Genomic DNA, 19,658 nt, shown 5'->3' on the forward strand with positions numbered 1-19,658 from the left:
ATAAAAAAAATAAAAATAAAAGCAGGTGTGCCTTGTTATTGACTCTAAAGGTAAGGCATAGGCAGAAGGCAGTATGCAGCAGGATGTCGCGCAGACTGAGATATACAGAAGAAGCCAAGAATAATATTTGACCACCACCAAGAATAGCAATGAGGGGGACAAAAGCCTTCGCTACTAGTTTTTTCTCTGCAACTCAAAACGACTTATGAATGAGGAACTGAGCCTGAAGTGCTTTTGCATTCATAAAAGGAATACCGCAGAGAATGCAAGTTGTTGTTGTATGAAAGTTTTATTGGTGTTAGTATGGGATGGTTGTATTATTCACAAATGTCAGAGTGATTTCGTTTGGATTCATTCAGGGTACTAAGGGAGCCAAGCTTTTCAAGTGGATAAAATAAAAACATTACTTTTTAAAAACATCTCTCTAATACAGTTTTTGCCTATGATACATGTGACATATACAGGATGACATTGTGTGGTGCAAAGGTTTTATCAGCATTAATTTGGGATGACCTATATAATTCACTAGTGGATTTTCCATTCATGAATAATATGGCTATTCCTGATTTTTTCAGTGTAAAAATAATCATTTAGTAGAGTCATAAAATTTAAGGACAGAAGGGACCTTTTGATCATCTACTCTGACTTCCCATATGTCACAGGCGATAAATGTTACCTAGTTACCCCTGTATTGAGCCCAATAACTTGTGTTTGATTAAAGCATATCTTCTAGAAAGGTACCTGATCTTGATTTGAAGATTTCAAGATTTTCACCATTTATGACTTCACAGACAATGAGACACTCACCCTGACCATATATAACCAAATCCTGATTGGATGATGATGACAAGCTTTTTAATGGCTCACATCATTCTATTAAGCTACACCATCCCATTCTCACAGTGCACAGTACTGATGGTGGTGCATCCATTCTTCTTCCATTCAACCTTGGAAAAGGCCACTTTGGAAAAACAAATTCCTCTGTCAGAGAAAGACAGTATAGACATCTCATTAATTCACAGACCTACAGTCAGGGAAGGTTAACAAAGAACTGATTAAAATGCTGTTCAACATTGCTCATCACCTTAGGAGACTACAACTTCCACATTGACAAAGCTTCTGATGCTACAGCCCAAAATCTCTTCCAACATGAGACTTTCACAAGTAATTTCTGTATACACACACACACACATATATATATATATATATAACAGAGCTAGTCACAGCCTGGCTCTGATTAGACTTAGAGAACACAAGAATCACACCTCAGTCATGGACAGACAATTATCTCCTTCCAGGGTGGAGTTCTGAATTCAAGATTCAGAACCCAACCATGAAAAAGACACTTTCACTAAGATTCACCCCTTAAACCTAGCAAACTTTCTGGTTCCTGTCTTGTGGGCACAGCAAAAATCCCTGTACATTCTCAGATTAATTTGCATCCAGCAACAAGTCAGTGAGTCAAGAAATAAGTGAAACATAAAAGCCATCAACAAAACTGGCACCTAAACATCAGAAGCTAGTACCTCTCATTGTGAAAACTGTAAATCTACTTCTCAAAGTATATCTGTACTAATGAGACACATAGCCGACAATAGCACCTACTCAACATACGTGGAATTGAAAATACAGCTCTACCCTCTTACACAAGAAGATATACATGACACACAGAGAAATCAGTCACCATGTATACCTCAGATCCATGCCCATCCTGGCTGACAAACATTTGAGAAGTCATTAGATTGCTAATTATAGAGGTTGTTGGAATCACCTTTGAAAAGGGAACTCTGTCCACCATGCTAAAATCATGCAACCACATGCCAAGTACTCAAGAAGCCATCAGCTGATTCAGTGAACCTTGCCAAATATTTCCCAGTATAGAACATCCCATTTTTAGAAAGGTGATTGAAAATATATATAAAAGCCACCTACAACTACAACTGTCCATGGCCAAAATCCTCTCTGAAGAGCTTTAGATCAGGACATAGAACAGAATGTGTCCTTGCACTAATGGATAAATTCCTCTGTCCACGGGGAGGGAGAGAACATTCATACTCATTACTTCATACTCATATTATTGGCTCTATCTGTAATCTTTGATATATTTATTCTAGATGATTGTGATAGTGCAAGAGTCCATTAAAAAAACTTGATTGCTCTAATCTTTCTTTTCAGTTTTCTAATCTTTCTAGCAGTTATGGGCAGAACTGCTTCTCTCCCATCAGGACACTCGATTGTGGAGTCCTCTTTTATTTCCCTCATCCTATTTGTCATCTGTATGAAGCATCAAGGTGATAGGGTGAGACATGAGTATATATGCCTGAAGCTTGTTGATGAAAGCCAAGCTCTATATTTCATTTATTTAATGCTAAGAACCCCATCAGGAAGCTGTCCCAGGGCCTAGCCAAGATCAGCACCTGATAAAAGGCAGCACAAGAAACCAGGAAAGATTGAAGTGGTGGTGATATGAATTTGCAGAGTAAACTACAACTACCATAAGCTCATCCGTTTATCAAATAGTCTTCCGACAGATAGTCAGTTTGGCTCACAGCTTTGGAGAAGCTTCTGGATTCCTCACTGCTGCTGGATATTCAAACTAGCGACAGTAGCAAAAAAAAATACCTTCTTCCATCTGCTGCTGCTGCTTAGAAGACAATTCTCCATTGATCCAAAAGTGCACCTCTGACCTCCTCATTTACATATTCTACTGGGATTGTGTCCAATGTTCCAATCCTTCAAGCAGTTCAGAGAGTTGCCAATTATATTATATTAGCTACGTTATTTAAAACAAGCCACAAAAAAGGTTTCTTTCTTCGCTCGAAATGTGGACTTTCTTCCCTAAATCAAAATAGTCTGAGGTATAAGATGGGCAGCATTAATTCTTGTGCCAGTGACAAGTTTAAGGTCCAAAAGCTTGGGATCTGTCAAGGATAGATAACATGCCTTATGTCAGTGGTGTTCTGTGAATCTTCTTTACAATTGGATGCAGCCCATTGATTCAGTTCATAACAGGTCATGAGTTATCAGACTTCATAACCTTGACACTGTCTATACAAAAGCTATTGTAGATAATTTTTTAGAGGATTCGAAAATGAATTAGTTAATATTTTTCTTTTCCTTGATCACTGCCTACTTCGATTACACTAAGGCACACTAATTCTACACGAGAAAGAATATGAGAAAATCATATCAATAATTTTTTAAACAATTCTGAAACCTTTCTTATCCTCCCCACCCCCACCCCTTAGTAGAATAGGTATTATAGCAAAAGTATATGACGGTGCAGATCAAAGGTTTTATTGACACTTTTTTGGCATGGCTGACATCTGTGCTAGCCACTAGTTGGCTAACAATTAAATTTTTATGCTATACCATCAGGTGTTCTTATGTGTCTCTCTGTATATTACACTGCACATTAGACAGACTCACACATACATATATATACACACTTTTCAGTATTTTTTTAAAGAACTGTAATTTGTACATTTATCGTACCCAGCAGATTACTGACAGAGACCAATATATAAAAATAGAGGCTTCCAGGATAGGTAATATTGAATTTAGTGGTTTTGGCTAAAGAAAGTAGCATTTAATTTGATAATTAAACAAACAAATAAAAACCCACCCACAAACAACAACAAGAACAAATAAATCGTTTTTCTCTCCATGGTCCTTTGTTATCTTGCATTAACAATTTAAATTTGCAACTTAAGAAACTGTGTCCTTGCAAACATTGAATGGCATTTGTTTATACTCGTCTTCAATTACCAAGTTAAAAAAAAGCACCCAAGAATAAAAATTTCTCCTTTATTAAAAAAACTACAGTATATAAATATTGGATTATGGACAATGTTGTAACGTAAATGGACACCATCCAATAGTTTAGTCATAAAATCTGTCTCATCTTCAAAGAGATGATTTGACAGATTATGTCTCTGCAAGTACCAAATTCATGCTAACGTAAACAGGCACAACTCCATGTAAAGCTAGTAAACTTATAGACACGTATGCCAGCTATGAATGGCATCACAAAGGGTATATGCAGTGTTTAACAGAGTGTGAAAGAAAAGTAGTCTCATTACATGGTCACTCATTTCATGTCATACTCGAAGTCACTCATTACATGGCATAAAGGTAAATGGCTGTATTTTGGGGGCAAGAGCTAGTGACACATAGAACTTAATGGGAATGACAAAAAGACTCTCTTTAAATAACCCTTTTTCATATTAAAGGGTAGTGGTCAATTCTAGAACAAAAGGGCACATGAACACATACTCATGAAGATTTAAATGTTATTAGTAAGGTATCACTTCCAAAGAAAACGGGGAGTTCATGTGGAAGTATTTTTATCTCATGTTATCACTTGTGAAAGGTAAATACAAGCTTTAAGATGGAAATCCATTTAGAGGATATAAAGTGCATAAAGTAATGAATCTATTTCAGGGGAATTTAGAATTATTCAAAAATGTGATTTTCTTCTGTTTTCCCATTAATGACTACATCATCCAGTAATACCGTTTTCCAGAGCCAACTGATTGAATGTGCAGTATAATTTGATAACTTTTATTGTTGTTTTTGGTAACTTATAAAGCAACAGTTCTGCGGTCACTGGTTCTAGATTTAAAAGATTGTATTTGGGCTAATAATACACTTTTCTATCTAGTAGAGAAAGGTATAAATAGAACCCTGCGTGGATAGAAATATGTGGATCCACCTCCAATTCTCATCCGCAGGAATAAACTTTCACCCTACCTGCAATCCACCCTCCCTCTTTTAGATTTACCCACATCCGCATCCGCAATTTTGGAGTCTTCAGCCCTTCATGAGCTGTTGAGCCCTTAACACCCCCAAAGAGTTGATGAGCACCATGCTCCCGCCTAACAGATGATCAGCCCCGCACTCCTCCTAACAGCTGATCAGCTGTTCACTGCACCCCAGGCTGGCAGCTGCTCCAGCCCTGCCCTAGAAGTCACAGAAGTCCAGACCTCTGTGACCATCCAACCGCAATCTGCCAGAAATGGTCTGCCGATGCAGATATCTGCAGATATAAAGCGGATATCCACAGATTTGAAGGGCTCTAGGTATAATATGATCCAATGGCTGGAATTTGAAGCTAGACACATTCAGATTGGAAATAAGGCATACATTTTAACGGGTGAGAATAATTAACCATTGGAATAATTTACCAAGGGTCATCACTGACTCTTCATCACTGAATTTTTAAATCAAGACTGGAGATTTTTCTGAAAGATATGCTATAAAGAATTATTTTGGGGAAGATCTATAGCCTATGTTATACAGGAGGTTAGATTAGGTGATCACAATGGTCCCTTTGGGTTTTGCCACCTCCATTAGCTGTGGCTGAATCCCAGTCACTACCTGGGATTTGAGACTTGGTATCCCCCATCCCCACCTGTGTGCGTCCTTATCCTTCCCCTCTTCTGTCTAATAAAAGTCTGACTTAGCTGGCCATGTTTTGCTACACTGCCATGAGCCTGTGACTAAAGAGGTAGATAAAAGCAATGCCCTAAACAGTGCAATGCTGTTACAAGTTTGCCAGGTCTTGGAGTGGTTAATAAGACCATGTGCTGTGCCTGTGTTTCTCTTGCAATGAGGCTGCAAGTAGGAGTCAACAATAGAGACAGAAATTGCATTTTCTCCCTTTGCTGCTCTTTTCTCTCCCGTCTTATACATCTGTCTTGTTTTGTCTTTTAAGATACGGGATAGGACGGACTTGAAACTAACTTTTTCTCTTTTCCCCCAAAAGGGCAGTTATTGCCAAATAAGACACTGTCAAACACAGGGTTTATGCTTTCTAAAGACTCTACAGCTAAACATAAAGGGAACAAGAAATGCTGTTAAAATGAAAGACTGTCTCAGAACTTTAACATTTCAAATGTGTTTTTCCTCCTTTGCTGTATCTTTCAGAACAGATTAAAGAGACTTATAATCCTGTGTTTGCCATAATACTAAGCAGGTTGAGGTCTCTGTGCAGCAAACCCCAAATCTTGTTTAAAACTATTTAATATTAGTGACAGGGCCATGTTAACATCTTTAACCCTTTGGGCCCATTTCTTCCATTTAAATTAATACAACAGGTTGTGCAAATTATTCACATCAAAACCTCAAGCCCATTCAACAAGAGCCTGCAAATGAAGTTTCATTGCAGGAGTTTCATGTATCTCAGCCTGTGTTTGCACAAGACTACTAGTCAATTCATTTGTACACAGAACTGTGCAAAATTGTAAACGAAAACTTTCTTTGGCAAAAAATGAAATGTCAAAATCACCTGAACATTTAATCGATTTGTGTCGATTTCACCAAATTGTTGTGGTCAGAAAAAACTAACAAAGAAAGAAATAAACACATATATAAATCCCACTTTGAAAATGTTAAAATGAAAATTTCAGTTTTTGTCATTCAAAATTACTTTTAGTTTTGAAATTTCCTTTAATTATATAAAAATAAAAACAATACTTAAAATTGAAATGAAATGTTTCATTTCAACTCGAACAAAACTTTTCACTAGACCGAAGACTTTTCTTTAACTTTTTGATTCACTGAAAACTTTCTAAAATTTCATTTTCAATTTGGCTTGAAATAAACCCTCCACCCTGTGACTTTTTGGAATTGCCAGTAAATTGGAACATACATTATTTACTGAACTCTATTTGTACAGCTAGGAAATCATTCGACATTTCTTTCCCAACTGGCATCCTTTCCTGCCTCCAAAAACAGCTGTTCTCCTCAACAATCCCTAGATTTCTCCTACTACCTTCTCTGAAGACAGATAATGTAAGTAATGGAGGAGAGGAAGGGAATAACACCAGAGCATGCTGGATTCTAGGGGAACCTGAAAGGTGTAGAGAAGGACCTTGTCTCAGGAGGTTTGAGTTTTCAAATTCAAACGTCCAACCAAATCTAGAGGGGTTGGTTTAATTACCTCCCCTCTGAACAAAACTGCAAGCACCAGTTAGCAAATCCCTTTATGAAGCAAGCCTTACATCGCCCTAACATTTATGCATGAAACTTCCCTGAGTATTAAGAAAAACAAAATCTCCTAAGCATATATCTAGGTAGCTTAGGGTTCAATCTGATGCTATTAGAATGAATGGAAGAATTAGTTCCACTTGTCTGGACTACAGTATATTTTAAAGCACGCTATTAAACACAGTTCTACATTATCAAGTGAAACATTTCACATTGGTTCAGATATTTTGAGGATTGTACTCTTATTAATATTGAAAATTCAGCATTACAAAGTAGGTTGGATTCAAATCATACGGGGTTGGTGTCCAGCATTTTCAAATGCATGTTTCCTTATTTTAAGAGTTATTTTTTTGGTTTTGGTTTTGTCTTTTTCCATGTAATGACTTAGCAACAGTAGATTTTTTTTCTAGATAGTGCACTTGATTGGGGAGCCCCATTAGTCAATAATGGTACTAGGAAGCAACAAATATTTGTGTTCTCTTACAGTTAAGTTGATTAATGATATCCCTAATTCCATGACATTATAAAATAATCCAGTATAAAAACGGAGTTATTTTCCCTTAGCTACAGAAATAGAAACAGAAAGAGAGCTAGTCCTCTTGTAATTTTCACTAGCATAAATCAGAAGTAGTTTCAATAGTGCCAGTGAAAGAGAGAGTAGAATTAGGTATTGCATATGTACAAACTGAAGTTTGAAATGGAGGTAGTCTTAGAAATGGATAACAGTCCTAAGCAGTTGCCATTTGAGCAAAGAGATGCCAGAAGAGTGATATTCCAGTGATTTTAATAGTGGAAATTAAATAGTTTGCTCATTAATGATAGTACTATAGACCATATCACTAAAAAGTAGCATTGACATTACAAGATCCCTGCACCAAGGAGCTTATAAAGGTAGGGAAGGCGATGGTAAATCTAATTAAAGGGAAAAGTTAGATACTAACTGCCCAATTCTCCTCTCACAACAGTGTAAATCAAGAGAAACTATTAAAATGAAAGGAGATGCACCAGTATAAAACGAGTATAAAAAGAGAAGGTTACTCATCTTGTGCAATAACTAAGGCTCTTCAAGAGGTGTGTCCCTGTGGGTGCTCCATTCTAAGTGTCAGCTTGTCCTCATATCCTTGAAAAAAGATTTTGACAGCAGTGCTCAAGCATGTTGCACATGCACGGCAGTTGGCGCCTCTTTTGGCGTGCGCATGACATGACCCCCTCTGTTCCTTCTCTGCCATAGAGTTCCTTCCTTGAACTCCGAAGTAGAGGGGAGGAAGGTGGGTAGTTGAGCACCCACAGGGACATCTTGAAGAACCTCAGTTACTGCACAAGGTGAGTAACTTGCTCTTCTTCGAGTGGTGTCCTTGTGAGTGCTCCACTCTAGGTGACTCTAGAGCAGTGCCCCTTGTTTGGTGGAAGATGATACAAGAGATTTTAAAGTTGCTTTAATTAATGCAAAAAGACCTGTACCAGAAACAGCATGTAGGCAATACCCTGAAAAAGAGGGGGAGAAAAACAGTCAAGATTTTATCTGTTTTAATCAGAAAAACAAAAGTGGTGACAGTATCATAATGATTAGCCATGGAAAGTAATATAGATAGTTTTAAGTTGAAGGTTTTTGATAAGTAGTAAGTAGTATGATAGTTTAGAGTAAGTTTTAGTTAGAAATCCAAAATGGTGGCTGACGATGTCATCAATCAAAGAGGAAAAAAAAAACAAAATGGAGGTGTTAAAAAACTGACTAATAGCAGGAAGTAGGATGGGGGTGAAATAAAGTTCACTCCTAATACCTAAAGGAAGGGATCCATAAGTGAGAAGGTGGAGCTAAGGAGGAGCCAAGTTTGGAGTAAAGAAGTGAAGCTAATTAGCATATCAGGTAGCTGATTGGTTAAAAATGATATCATCTTGGAGGAGGAATAGGCGGAGGTCCAAGTTTGAGGTAAACAAGGTAAAACTAATTAGGATAGTGGACAGTTGATTGGTCCAAAATGATCTCACATCTGGGTGGAGAGGAGTTGTTGACTGACATTAAGAAAGTAACCAGTCAGAAAGGATCTATAAAGGTCAGAAAAACTGTATATAAGGCAGAGAGCTGACAGGCTTGGATGTGGGTGATCATGACTACTGGAGAAGACCTGAGCAGAAGACAGCAGCAGCAACTCCAGCAGCAGTAGCAGCAGCTCCATCAGGAGAGAACATCCCATAGAAGCAGCAATAGCAACAGAGGAACAGAGCAGAAGGTCCCAGACATATCAGAGGGATTCAATAAAAGAGAAGTAAGTAAGTATGATTTTTCATTAGTTGTAAGGAATGTATGGGAATGACTGTAAATAAAGTTGGATGTCTGCGATTGAATGATCTTTAACCCCACCCACTTGATGGCTGCCTGATCAACACACCTGAGGTAGAAGATCGTTGCAAAGTGGGAGAGTGATCAGTGTGTGTACCAATATCTGAAGTAGGTAAGAGTACCAGGTCTGTCTGGGCCTTATGGGTACCATCATTTTTACTATTGTCCTGCCTGTGCATATTTTGAGAATAACTCTGGGTATCATTGGAATGGGTGGGAATGCGTAAAGGAGGTTTTCACTCCAATCAAGTAGAAAAGCATTTCCCATCTATCATGATCCCAGCCCTGCTCTCGAGAATAAGTGGGGACATTTGCAATTCTATGCTGAAGCAAAGAGGTCGATAGTGGGTGACCCCAGTGTTGAAGAATGTTTTGCAGAATCACGTTGTTCAACTCTCACTTGAGTTTGCGACCAAATTGTTTGGTGAGGGCATCAGCAGTGATGTTTTGGCATCCTGGTAAGTATGTTGCTGATATATTGATGTTTTCTTGGATGCACCAATTCCAGAGTTTCATTGCTTCTGTGCATAGGGGGTGGGATCTTGCTCTTCCCTGCTGATTTATATAAAACATGCATGTGATGTTGTCTGTCATTATCTTTATCGTCTTGTTTTCTATGAGTGGGAGAAAATGGAAGCATGCATTGCGAACTGCTCGGAGCTCTAATAGGTTTATGTGTAAGCTCGTTTCAGTTTTTGACCACCAGCCCTGGATCATATGGTTCTGTAGGTGTGCCCCCCCAGCCCAGCAGGCATGCATATGTGGTAATCATAACCTGTTAGAACGGGATCACTGTCATCATGTTGGTGGGTTGAGTGCACCATTGTAGGGATTCTTTGACCCTATTCGGCATCACCAATATTTTGTTTAGTCCATGATTGTGTGGCTTGTAGACAGTTGATTGCCACCCCTGTAGGCAGCACATGTGTAGATATGTGTGTTTCACCATGAAGGTAGTGGCTGTCCTGTGTCCTAGCAATTGTAGGCATGTGCGTGCAGTTAGGGTTGGGCTATTTCTTATCACTTATGTTAGGTGTATTATGGCATGAAACCTGGACTCTAGTAGTGATGCCCTGGCTGTTATCAAATCCAGGTATGCTCCTATGAACTCCAGTTGTTGTACTGGGCTAAAAATGGACTTTTGGTTGTTTATCATTAGTCCTAGGTTTTGAAACAGTGATTTTGTTCATTGAGTAGCTTTGATGGCTAATGCTTGACCATGTGCCTTTATGAGGCAGTCATCTAAGTAGGGGAATATTATGATCCCTTCCCTGCATAGATGTGCCGCCACTACAGTGAGCATCTTTGAAAAAACCCTTGGTGCTATAGAAAGCCCGAAGGGTAATACCTTGCATTGGTAGTGATTGTCTCCCAGCATGTATCTGAAAAAGCATCTGTGTGCTGGGTGGATAATGACGTGAAAGTAAGTGTCCCGGAAGTTGAGGGTTGAATGCCAGACTCCCCATTCCAGTGCTGATATTATGGTGGACAGTGTGACCATTCTGAATCTTTGTAGTTTTACAAACTTGTTTAGTCTTCTGAGATCTAATATGGGCTTCCATCTTCTGTTTTTCTTTTGGGTCAAAAATTAGTGGGAATAGAAACCCTTCTCTCTGTGTTGTTGAAGAATGTGTTCTATTGCTCTTAGAAGTAGCAGATGATTCACTTATTGTTACAACAAGTACACATGAGATGGGTCCCTGAAGAGGGACAGAGAAAGGGATTGGGTAGGAGGGGTAGATATAAAGGTGATGGTGAACGATCTCTAAGACCCATTTGTCTGATGTGATATCTGCCTGCTTGTAATGGAAAGGGTGTAGTTGAAATTCAAACTGGGTGGTGGTAATTATGGGCACGGGATGGTGAGGGAGGTTGTTCAGATCCTCGACCAAGACTTCAAAATTGTTGTTTAGAAGATGACAGTTGTGAAGTCAGCAGTTGTTGATGGGTCTGTTGTTGTGTTTGTGGTCTCTGCTTGCTTCTTTGAGGCTCATAACGTCTTTGATAGGAGTAATGTTTGTATCTACATAGATATGGCTGATATTTGTACTGTTTTCTCCTCATTGCAGGTGTATAGATTCTGAGGATACCTAAAGTTGCTCGTGAGTCCTTCATGGTGTGAAGTACCTCATTTTCTCTGTGAAGAGTTTGACTTTGTCAAAGAGGAAATCTTCTATTTTGGACTGTAACTTTTTGGGTAGGCCTGCAGAGTGGAACCACAATGTCCTGCGCATGACAGCCCCCATAGCTGTTGTTCTGGCCTGTAAAGCAGTTCTCACGATGAGTTGGCCTTCATTTATGAGTTATCTAAATAGTTTTTTTGTTGTTGTTGTCCAAAATATCATTCATTCCATAAATAAATTCCATTAATAATTAATAATATCTTGGCATAATTGTTGTAATTGTAATTTGACAACAGTGCTTCACAGTTAGATACCCGTAGTTGTAACACTGCAGATGAGTACATTTTTCTGCCAAATAAGTTTTCCAGTCTTTGTCGTGGGGCGTCGACTTATATGTAGTTTGTTTGCCCCATTGGTTTGTGCTGTTATAGACATAACACAGGAGTTAGAGGGAGGATGTATAAATACAAATTCCATCCCCTTGGCAGGAACATAATATTTTTTATCTTCCCTCTTGCAGGTTCGTGAGATGGTAGCCGGCATTTGTCACATGTTGTTAGCTGGTTCCATTAATGTTTCATTGATTGGTAAAGCAATCTTTAATGAGGTTAAAATATGGAGGATCCGCAATAATTTGTGGTGGGATTCATTGACCTCCTTAAGTGGGATTTCCAGGTTCTCCACCACTCTTTCAAAAAGCTCCTGAAAGTGCTTGAAGTCATTGATGGTAGTAGGCAGGGGAGGTATGATCGCTTTGTCCAGTGAGGAAGAGGAATCGTGTGCAGGAGGTGACATGTCCTGTTTGATGCTTTCCTCCCTTTCTTCAGTAGTTTCAGGGATTGTTCAGATACAGATGGAGCAGATTGTGTCAAATATCTCGGTCTGTCTCTTTAGGGGCTGCGGGGCTTACTGTAACCTCTAGTGTAGTTTGACCATGTATCCCAATTTGACCATTGAATGGGACAAGGCATGTCTGGTCCAAACCATGTGGTCCGTACCATGACTGTGTGTGATGTCCAGCATGTGATCTATGTCTGAATACTTCAGGCATTGGTTTAGTAGAAATGTTGGGAGGAGAATTCACCCTCCTCTCCCTTGCTCTTGTCTTTACTTTAGAAGGGGATTGGAGAGAGGTCCTCATCATATGCGAAGCACATGGGAGAAGTATCTGTGCCAAGCAGGGGTAACTGAAGTGAAGATGTTTATTGTCATGTCTCCCCAATGGCAGTGGTGCCATTTCTCTGTGCATTTATGGGCCTGTATCGATGTCGGTGCTGAAGTTCATATCGGTGCCATAATTGGAGTCAGTGCTGTGATTGGTGCCGCATCCGATGTTGGTCAATGTCAACATCAGCACTGCATTTAGTGCCGTGATCACTGTCGGTGCCATGCTCAGAGACAGTGTTGCAATTGTCTTTGGTGCCATGATGGAGGTCAGAGCCACCATCGTTGCCATAACCGCTGTTGGTGCCAAAGTTGTTCCAGTTGGTGTCGGTTTGACCCAGGATGCTGGTCTTTTTGCTGTTTCCTTTGTTTGGAGGTTGCTTTGTTTTTGACTCTCAACTCCGCACTGGGATGTTGAAAGTCCTTCGGTGCCATGGCACGAGCAGTACCTGAGGAACCTGGTGCCTCATAGGTATTTATTCTTGGATCTGTTGGTGCCATTAGAGGAGTTTTGGCTGGTGAACTCCTCTTCTTTGTCAGCTCGCTCCTCGGCGTGGTTAAGCCTTTTACTTTTCTTTCCGAGGAAAGGTTATCTAGTGTAGGGACGGTGCTGAATCACTGTATGGTATTACAATGGACAAGTTTGGTGAGCTGAGTGCTAGAGGATTCTGGGATTAGGGTCTCTTAACACTAGACAGTGGAAAATCACTGACAAGGCCAAATTCGCATTTGGCACCGATGTGAGACATGAATGTTTGTTCAGACCCTGTGTAAGCAACTGTCCTGATGTGGAAGACCAATGGTCACCAACAGAAAATGGCCAGTTTGCCTAGTGTGTATATGCGGAGGTGTGTAATGGTGAATCGGTGACTAGCTGACCTGGGTCAACTGACCATATAGAATAACGTGACAGGTGCCTAGGGGGAATAGTTAATGAAAAAGTGACTATCAGCCGATCCCTGTAGCCCCTTCTCAAACTATGAATTAATTATGATATGTTAGATAATATACTAGAAAAGTATATTTTGCATATCTTGAGGACATGTGACTCCTTTGGGAAGAGGGTATAAGTATGAGGAAAATCACATATTATATATCTATATACATGCATATATCCAAGAGGCTGATGATAGTATCAGACGGCAGAAGGACTTTGAGACCAGAGGGTCTCGGGGTGACCTAGACCCTGGTGAAAGGGACCATAGGTCAAAGGACTTTGGGGACTCAGAAAATAGACTAAGTATCTGAGGGAACTGGAAGATGGAGAAAGAGACAGTCTTCACCTAGGAGTGGTAGCTATACCAGCTTTGTTTACTAATCAGAACACTATGTGGGGCCAGCATAGTTACAGAGGCTTGGAAAATTGAGGCTTACTAAGGAGAGACATTGTATAGTCCTTTCTGTTTGTCTGTGATACCAGCTTTTCAATAAATATGCACTGAAGAAATTGAATCCTGGTCTTCACTGGTACTGTAATTGGGTGCCTAGCTGAGGGTATGTAAATCGATCCCAGCCCAACATCCAGGGTTAGAGGAAGGTCTCAATGACTTTTCCATCAAAATGAGCTTAAGCCTGTATCTTCTGGCTCTGGCTTTGAGGTTCTTGCAGTGTGTACATTTTGGGGGTACGTGACCCTCACCCAAACATCAAACACATTTGGGAGTGTCCATCCGGTACTGGGATGGCATCTCTGCAAGATGTACACCTTTTAAATCCTAGTGAATCAGGCATGATGTGAAGTTTCGTTGTGGAAACAGAACCTATTCTATTCTAAGAGGGAAGGAAGGCAAAGGAGCAAATGAAAATTTCTTCCTTCCTTTTTTTTTTTTTTTTAAATGGTAGACAGGGAAGGTAAGTAAGACTAACTTACTGAGTAAACAAACTATTTCTAAAGACTGTATAACTAATTGGACGAGATAATCTAAGAACTGCAGAAGACTCCATATTGGACCATGGACAGTTGGAAAAGAAACTGAGGGGGCTGGTTGCATGCTCGCCAATTGTGCCTCGAGATAGCCATGCATGTGAGACCCGGACGAGATCTGCTATCAAAATCTCTGATGAAGGATGCGCCGACACCTAGAGTGGAGCCACCTAAATGGACACTACTCGAAGAATAACCAGCTTCTACTCACCATGCTCATATTAAGTTGCACTACTCAAGTAGTCCCATTGATTTACTTGCTTTACGTTGAAATCAATGGGTCTAACTTGAGGAGAAGGGTGCAACTCAGTGTGAACCGGGGTAGCAAAAACAGGCCCTAAGTGAGAAGAGAATAAAGTCCAAAGTATCTTTAGAATTAACATTTCATTACATACAAGATCTTTCAAAGTGCTTTGAAAATGTTAATTAAGCCGCACAACAGCTCTGTGAAGAAGGCAGTAGGACATGTTGGAGGCACATTTCACCACAAAGAATATAAGTGATTTGTTAAAGGGCATATAGCGAATTAGAGGCAGACTCTGAAGTAGAAGCAAAAACTTAGAACTTGTCTCAAATCTATAGAAAATGCTGCTTATTGTAATTCACATCTTCTACATTTCCCCAGTAACAAAGTAGAATGATGTCTATTCATTCTACATTAATTCTGAAGTGTTTTGCACAAGCTGAAATGTACAGGACATTTACACCTAAATCATCTCTTTTGTTTCTGTTTGAGAAAGTGTGATAATCAGAGTCCAGGTGCCTCAAGCAGAGAACAGAAGGTCTGCACTCCAAAGAATAAGGAATTGAATCAACTGGTTCTATACAATGTTATTGTGTATAAATGTATGTCAGATAAGATCTTTTATGGAAGTTGGTAATTTTCTGAACTTAATGGTCATTAGGAGATATATTTACAGGTTATGTATGCATGCATATATGTGTAAAAATCGTAATTGTAACTGTTGTGCAACTACACCATAACCTCACAATGGGATGAAGCAATCAAGCAGGGAGGGGCACTTCCCAAGCTAGTTTTTACACAAAACCATCATCATACACATAACCATTGTCCAGCCAGGAAAACACATAAGAACATAAGAATGACCATACTGGGTCAGACCAATGAACCTTCTAGCCCATTATTCTGTCTTCTGACAATGGCCAGTACCAGATCCTTCAGAGGGAATGAACAGAACAAGGCAATTATCAAGCCTCTGTTGTCCAGTCCCAGTTTCTGGCAGGCAGAGTTTTAGGGACACCCAGAATATTGGATTGCATCCCTGACCATCTTGGCTAATAGTCATTGATGGATCTATCCTCCAGATATCCTCCAGATATACTTTTAGTGTTCACAAACCCCCCGGGCAACAAGTTCCACAGATGGACTGTGTGTTGTATGAAGAAGTACTTCCCTATGTTTGTTTTAAACCTGCTGCCCGTTAATTTCTTCGACTGACCCCCAGTGCTTTTGTTATGTGAAGGGGTAGATAACATGTCTCTATTTACTTTCTCCACATCATTCATGATTTTATAGACCTCTATCATATCACATCTCAGTCATTTCTTTTCCAAAGGAACAGACCCAATCTTTTTAATCTCTCCTCATATGGAAGATGATCCATACACGTAATCATTTTCATTGTGTTTCTTTGCCCCTTTTCCAACTCTAATTTTTTTCAAATGGGACAACCAGAACTGCATACAATATTCGAGGTTTAGGCTCATCATCAATTTATATAGTGGCATTATGATATTTTCTGTCTTATCATGTCTCTCTTTCCTAAAAGTTCCTAACATTCTGTTAGCTTTTTTAATTGCCACTGCACATTGAGCAGATGTTTACAGAAAACTATCTATGATTTTCTCCAAGAACTCTTTCTTGAGTGGTAACAGCTAATTTAGACCCCATCATTTTGTATGTATAGTTGGGCTTATTTTTTCTCATGTGCATTACTTTGCACTTATCAACACTGAATTTTATTTACTATTTTGTTGTCCAGTCACCTAGTTTACTGAGATTCCTTTGTAACTCTTTGCAGTCAGATTTGCACGTAACTATCCTAAGTAATTTTGTATTGTCTGCAAACTTTGCCACCTCACTGTTTATGCCCTCTTCCAGATCATTTATGGTTATGATGAACAATACTGATCCCAGTAGCTCCTTGGAGCACTTTGCAATTTAGTGCTTTCCATTATGAAAGCTGATCATTTATTCCTATCCTTTGCTTCCTAGCTTTTAACCAGTTATTGATCCATGAGAAGACCTTCCCTTTTATCCCATGACTGCTTACTTATTTTAAGAGCCTTTGATAAGAAACCTGCTCAAAGATCGACCATTAAAGGTAATGGAATGACATTGACATTGAAAAGAAATCCCCAGTCTTGCAAAACTAAGAAAGGAGGACGTTTCCCCCATTTTGAGTAACCATGAGTCATCATGCCAGAAGAAGGGGGGGGGGGGGAAGAGAAAAAAAACTTTTTAAAACAAGCTTGAGTTTGAGATTTTTTTTATCTAGAAACTGAGGACCAGTATCTAAGCAAGTTGCTGTCTGTGAAACACTGGATATCCTCTAAAACAGAGGGCATCCTGGGAAGCTGTTCAGAGACAATAGGTAACTTGTATTAGAAAAGGGAATTTAGCCAACATATAATTGTAAAGCCTGAGGTTGCATCTTAAGTTTATTGTCTGTATAAGTTCTATGAGTTTGCTTTTCTTTTCTATTTCCCATAGTGAAATGATAATTGAGGGTGGGTTTCACACATCAGGGATGATGAATCAGAAGGGAGAAAACTGAGTAGCTTTTAGTTAAGAACTCAGGGAGATGGATTTGGGGAGACTCAGGACTGGAAGGGGTTGTTGAGGTCACCGTCTAAGGAATAACTAGGCTGGCGGAAGTCAGGGTGAGGCCTTATGCTTGTAGGTTGGCTGCTGGTGTCAGAACTCTGAGCCATAACATTAAGAAATGCAAAGTTACAAGGCAGATAGTGACAGAATTCCTTATTGGATGGGAGGATCCCCAAAACGTCACAGCAGCATAGGGTGAGGTCACGCTCTGGTCCGATGATCAGAGATCCCAGCTTGGGGGGTGGAAAGGTGAGGGAAGATCTGTCCCTCTGATTTTGACTCTCCCTTCTTTTAGTCTAGATGAAATCTCTCTATAATTGCTCCACAAGGATAAGACTCAGTGGACCTCCAGGGACCATAGCTGAGGTCAAGAAGGGGAAAGATCTTTTGTACATAGAATTCTCTCCTTTGAAAGCATGTGAGAGAAGTCTGCTTGAAACAGAATTAATTTACTTCAGGTTTCATGCCTGCAACGACCACTGAGAGAGAATGTTGGGAGTATTTGGGTTTTTTCCCCCCATGCTGATCAGTAATGGCATCATTTTGGAATAATTCAAAGGGAGGGGAAGTTGTGTCGGCATATAGAATGTTATATGGAATCATATTATATCTTCCAAAGTCAATGGGGGAGAAGCAGAAGATATAAAGAAGCATATAGACAGATCAAATATCTGTGGCAGAGTGGGGTTGTACAACTACTTCCTTTCCCCAATAGCAAATGACACACTGATCATTGGACTGCCTAGGAAAAAAACACATGTTTCTTACAGGGAAAGGGGAACCAGAAGACAATTGCAGAGGTCCAAACCTTCTACCAGACTGGGGATCCCATCCTTGCAGATTCTCAGGATCCATAGATTTGAGTGGTTGGAATCCTTGCCCTTCCTCAACCTCAAATCCCCTCTTAGTTGTGAACACCACAAGCTCACCCTCACTATACTCCTGCCACTATTTCTTTTGGAAGGAACAATTTTCCAGTCTCTTTCCCAAGTACCGGTGACATTTTTAGATTAAAAATAAATTATTTTGCCCACTTATCTTGGCAAATTATCAGTGGCATCCTAATACAGTAGCCAAAGCTATGGGAATTCCCAATGTAGGCAGTTAAATCCTGCATTGCTTGTAGTCCTCAGGTTCTATAGGTTAAGCTTGCAAGGCCCTAAAGAGAAAGGCTACTAAGTTGTCAGGCAAAGCTAAGCAACGGGGATACTAGCAAGACTGGGAACAAGTCCACCAATCTATACAGAATGTCAGGGGGATTTACCTTTGCTTCATCCTAGAAATTTAGGGATAGCCTATATAGGGAGCATCCATGTAAATGTGCCTTTATCCTATAAACATAGGGATAGACTTTTAACTAACTGTCAGATATGGCCCTGTCAACATTAGGCAATTGGCCCTCTGCTGACAATTATTATTAGCAATGGCTTCCCACTCAACTGGTGCAAAAAACAAAAACAAAAAAACCCACACCCAAATGCTATTGTAGTTGGGAAAACAGACTTTCCTCACTGTCACAGAACCAGACAACTAAAGGATTCTTGGGGTCAACACCAATACAGTACTGCTGTGCATCACTGCTGACATTTGATTTAAAATAAATCATTAACATTATTTTACGTTAAATAGACAAACAGGCATAGTATTTGCTGTAAGTATAAGAGTGTTGGAAAGGAGAGAGCACCTTACCTCCTCTTTTGTTTAGCTTTGCATACCCTGGTGCATAGCTACTCGTCATTGAGGATGAACTGCTGAAGGAGGAGTGGGATAATGCTGAGACCAGTGGTTCATCACATTTTTCTGAAAGACAAAGAAAATAAATACATTTAGTTTTACGTGGCTGTTTAATATGTCAGACATATTAGTGAGAAGCTATACTTTGTATATCTTTTCTAGTTACTTGTGTGTCACTTATTGCAAGAGTATCTGAGAGCATCACCATCACATTCTATACTCCTGAGTATTAGGGAAGTACCACCATCCCCAGTTTGCAGATGACAAAGTGAAGCACAGAGAAAGTGAGTGATTTATCCAATGACACACAGGCAGTCTACTAGTCATAGTGCCTTAACTAAGAAGAGTATCCTTCCTCTCATTAAGAATGCATAAATTAAAAATACATTTTTGCTACATTTGAAATATCCTTTGGCAAGATAAAATAGAGGGAGTAAATGTAATTATAGCAATTATCAGAGTAAAAGAAGACAAGATGTGCACTTACAATACTGTGATCAACGTAGTAATAACTTGCTTGACAATTTTATTCAT

General features: G+C 39.6%; 1 protein-coding gene across 1 annotated transcript in view; it reads right to left on the reverse strand.

The window, feature by feature from the left end:
• The window catches only part of LOC137154651 (contactin-associated protein-like 2), a 277,671-nt gene extending 258,497 nt beyond the window's left edge, over positions 1-19,174 (reverse strand). The window contains exon 1 of the mRNA XM_067550410.1: positions 19,080-19,174. Coding sequence (XP_067406511.1) covers positions 19,080-19,128 — 49 coding nt within the window. The 5' untranslated portion in view covers positions 19,129-19,174. The remainder of the gene's footprint in view (positions 1-19,079) is intronic.
• Between the last annotated feature and the right edge of the window lie 484 nt (positions 19,175-19,658).

The sequence above is a fragment of the Emydura macquarii genome, unplaced genomic scaffold, assembly GCF_026122565.2.
Source record: "Emydura macquarii macquarii isolate MOO-44397 ecotype Brisbane River unplaced genomic scaffold, CSIRO-AGI_Emac_v2 contig_1263, whole genome shotgun sequence".
Classification (NCBI taxonomy): domain Eukaryota; kingdom Metazoa; phylum Chordata; order Testudines; family Chelidae; genus Emydura; species Emydura macquarii.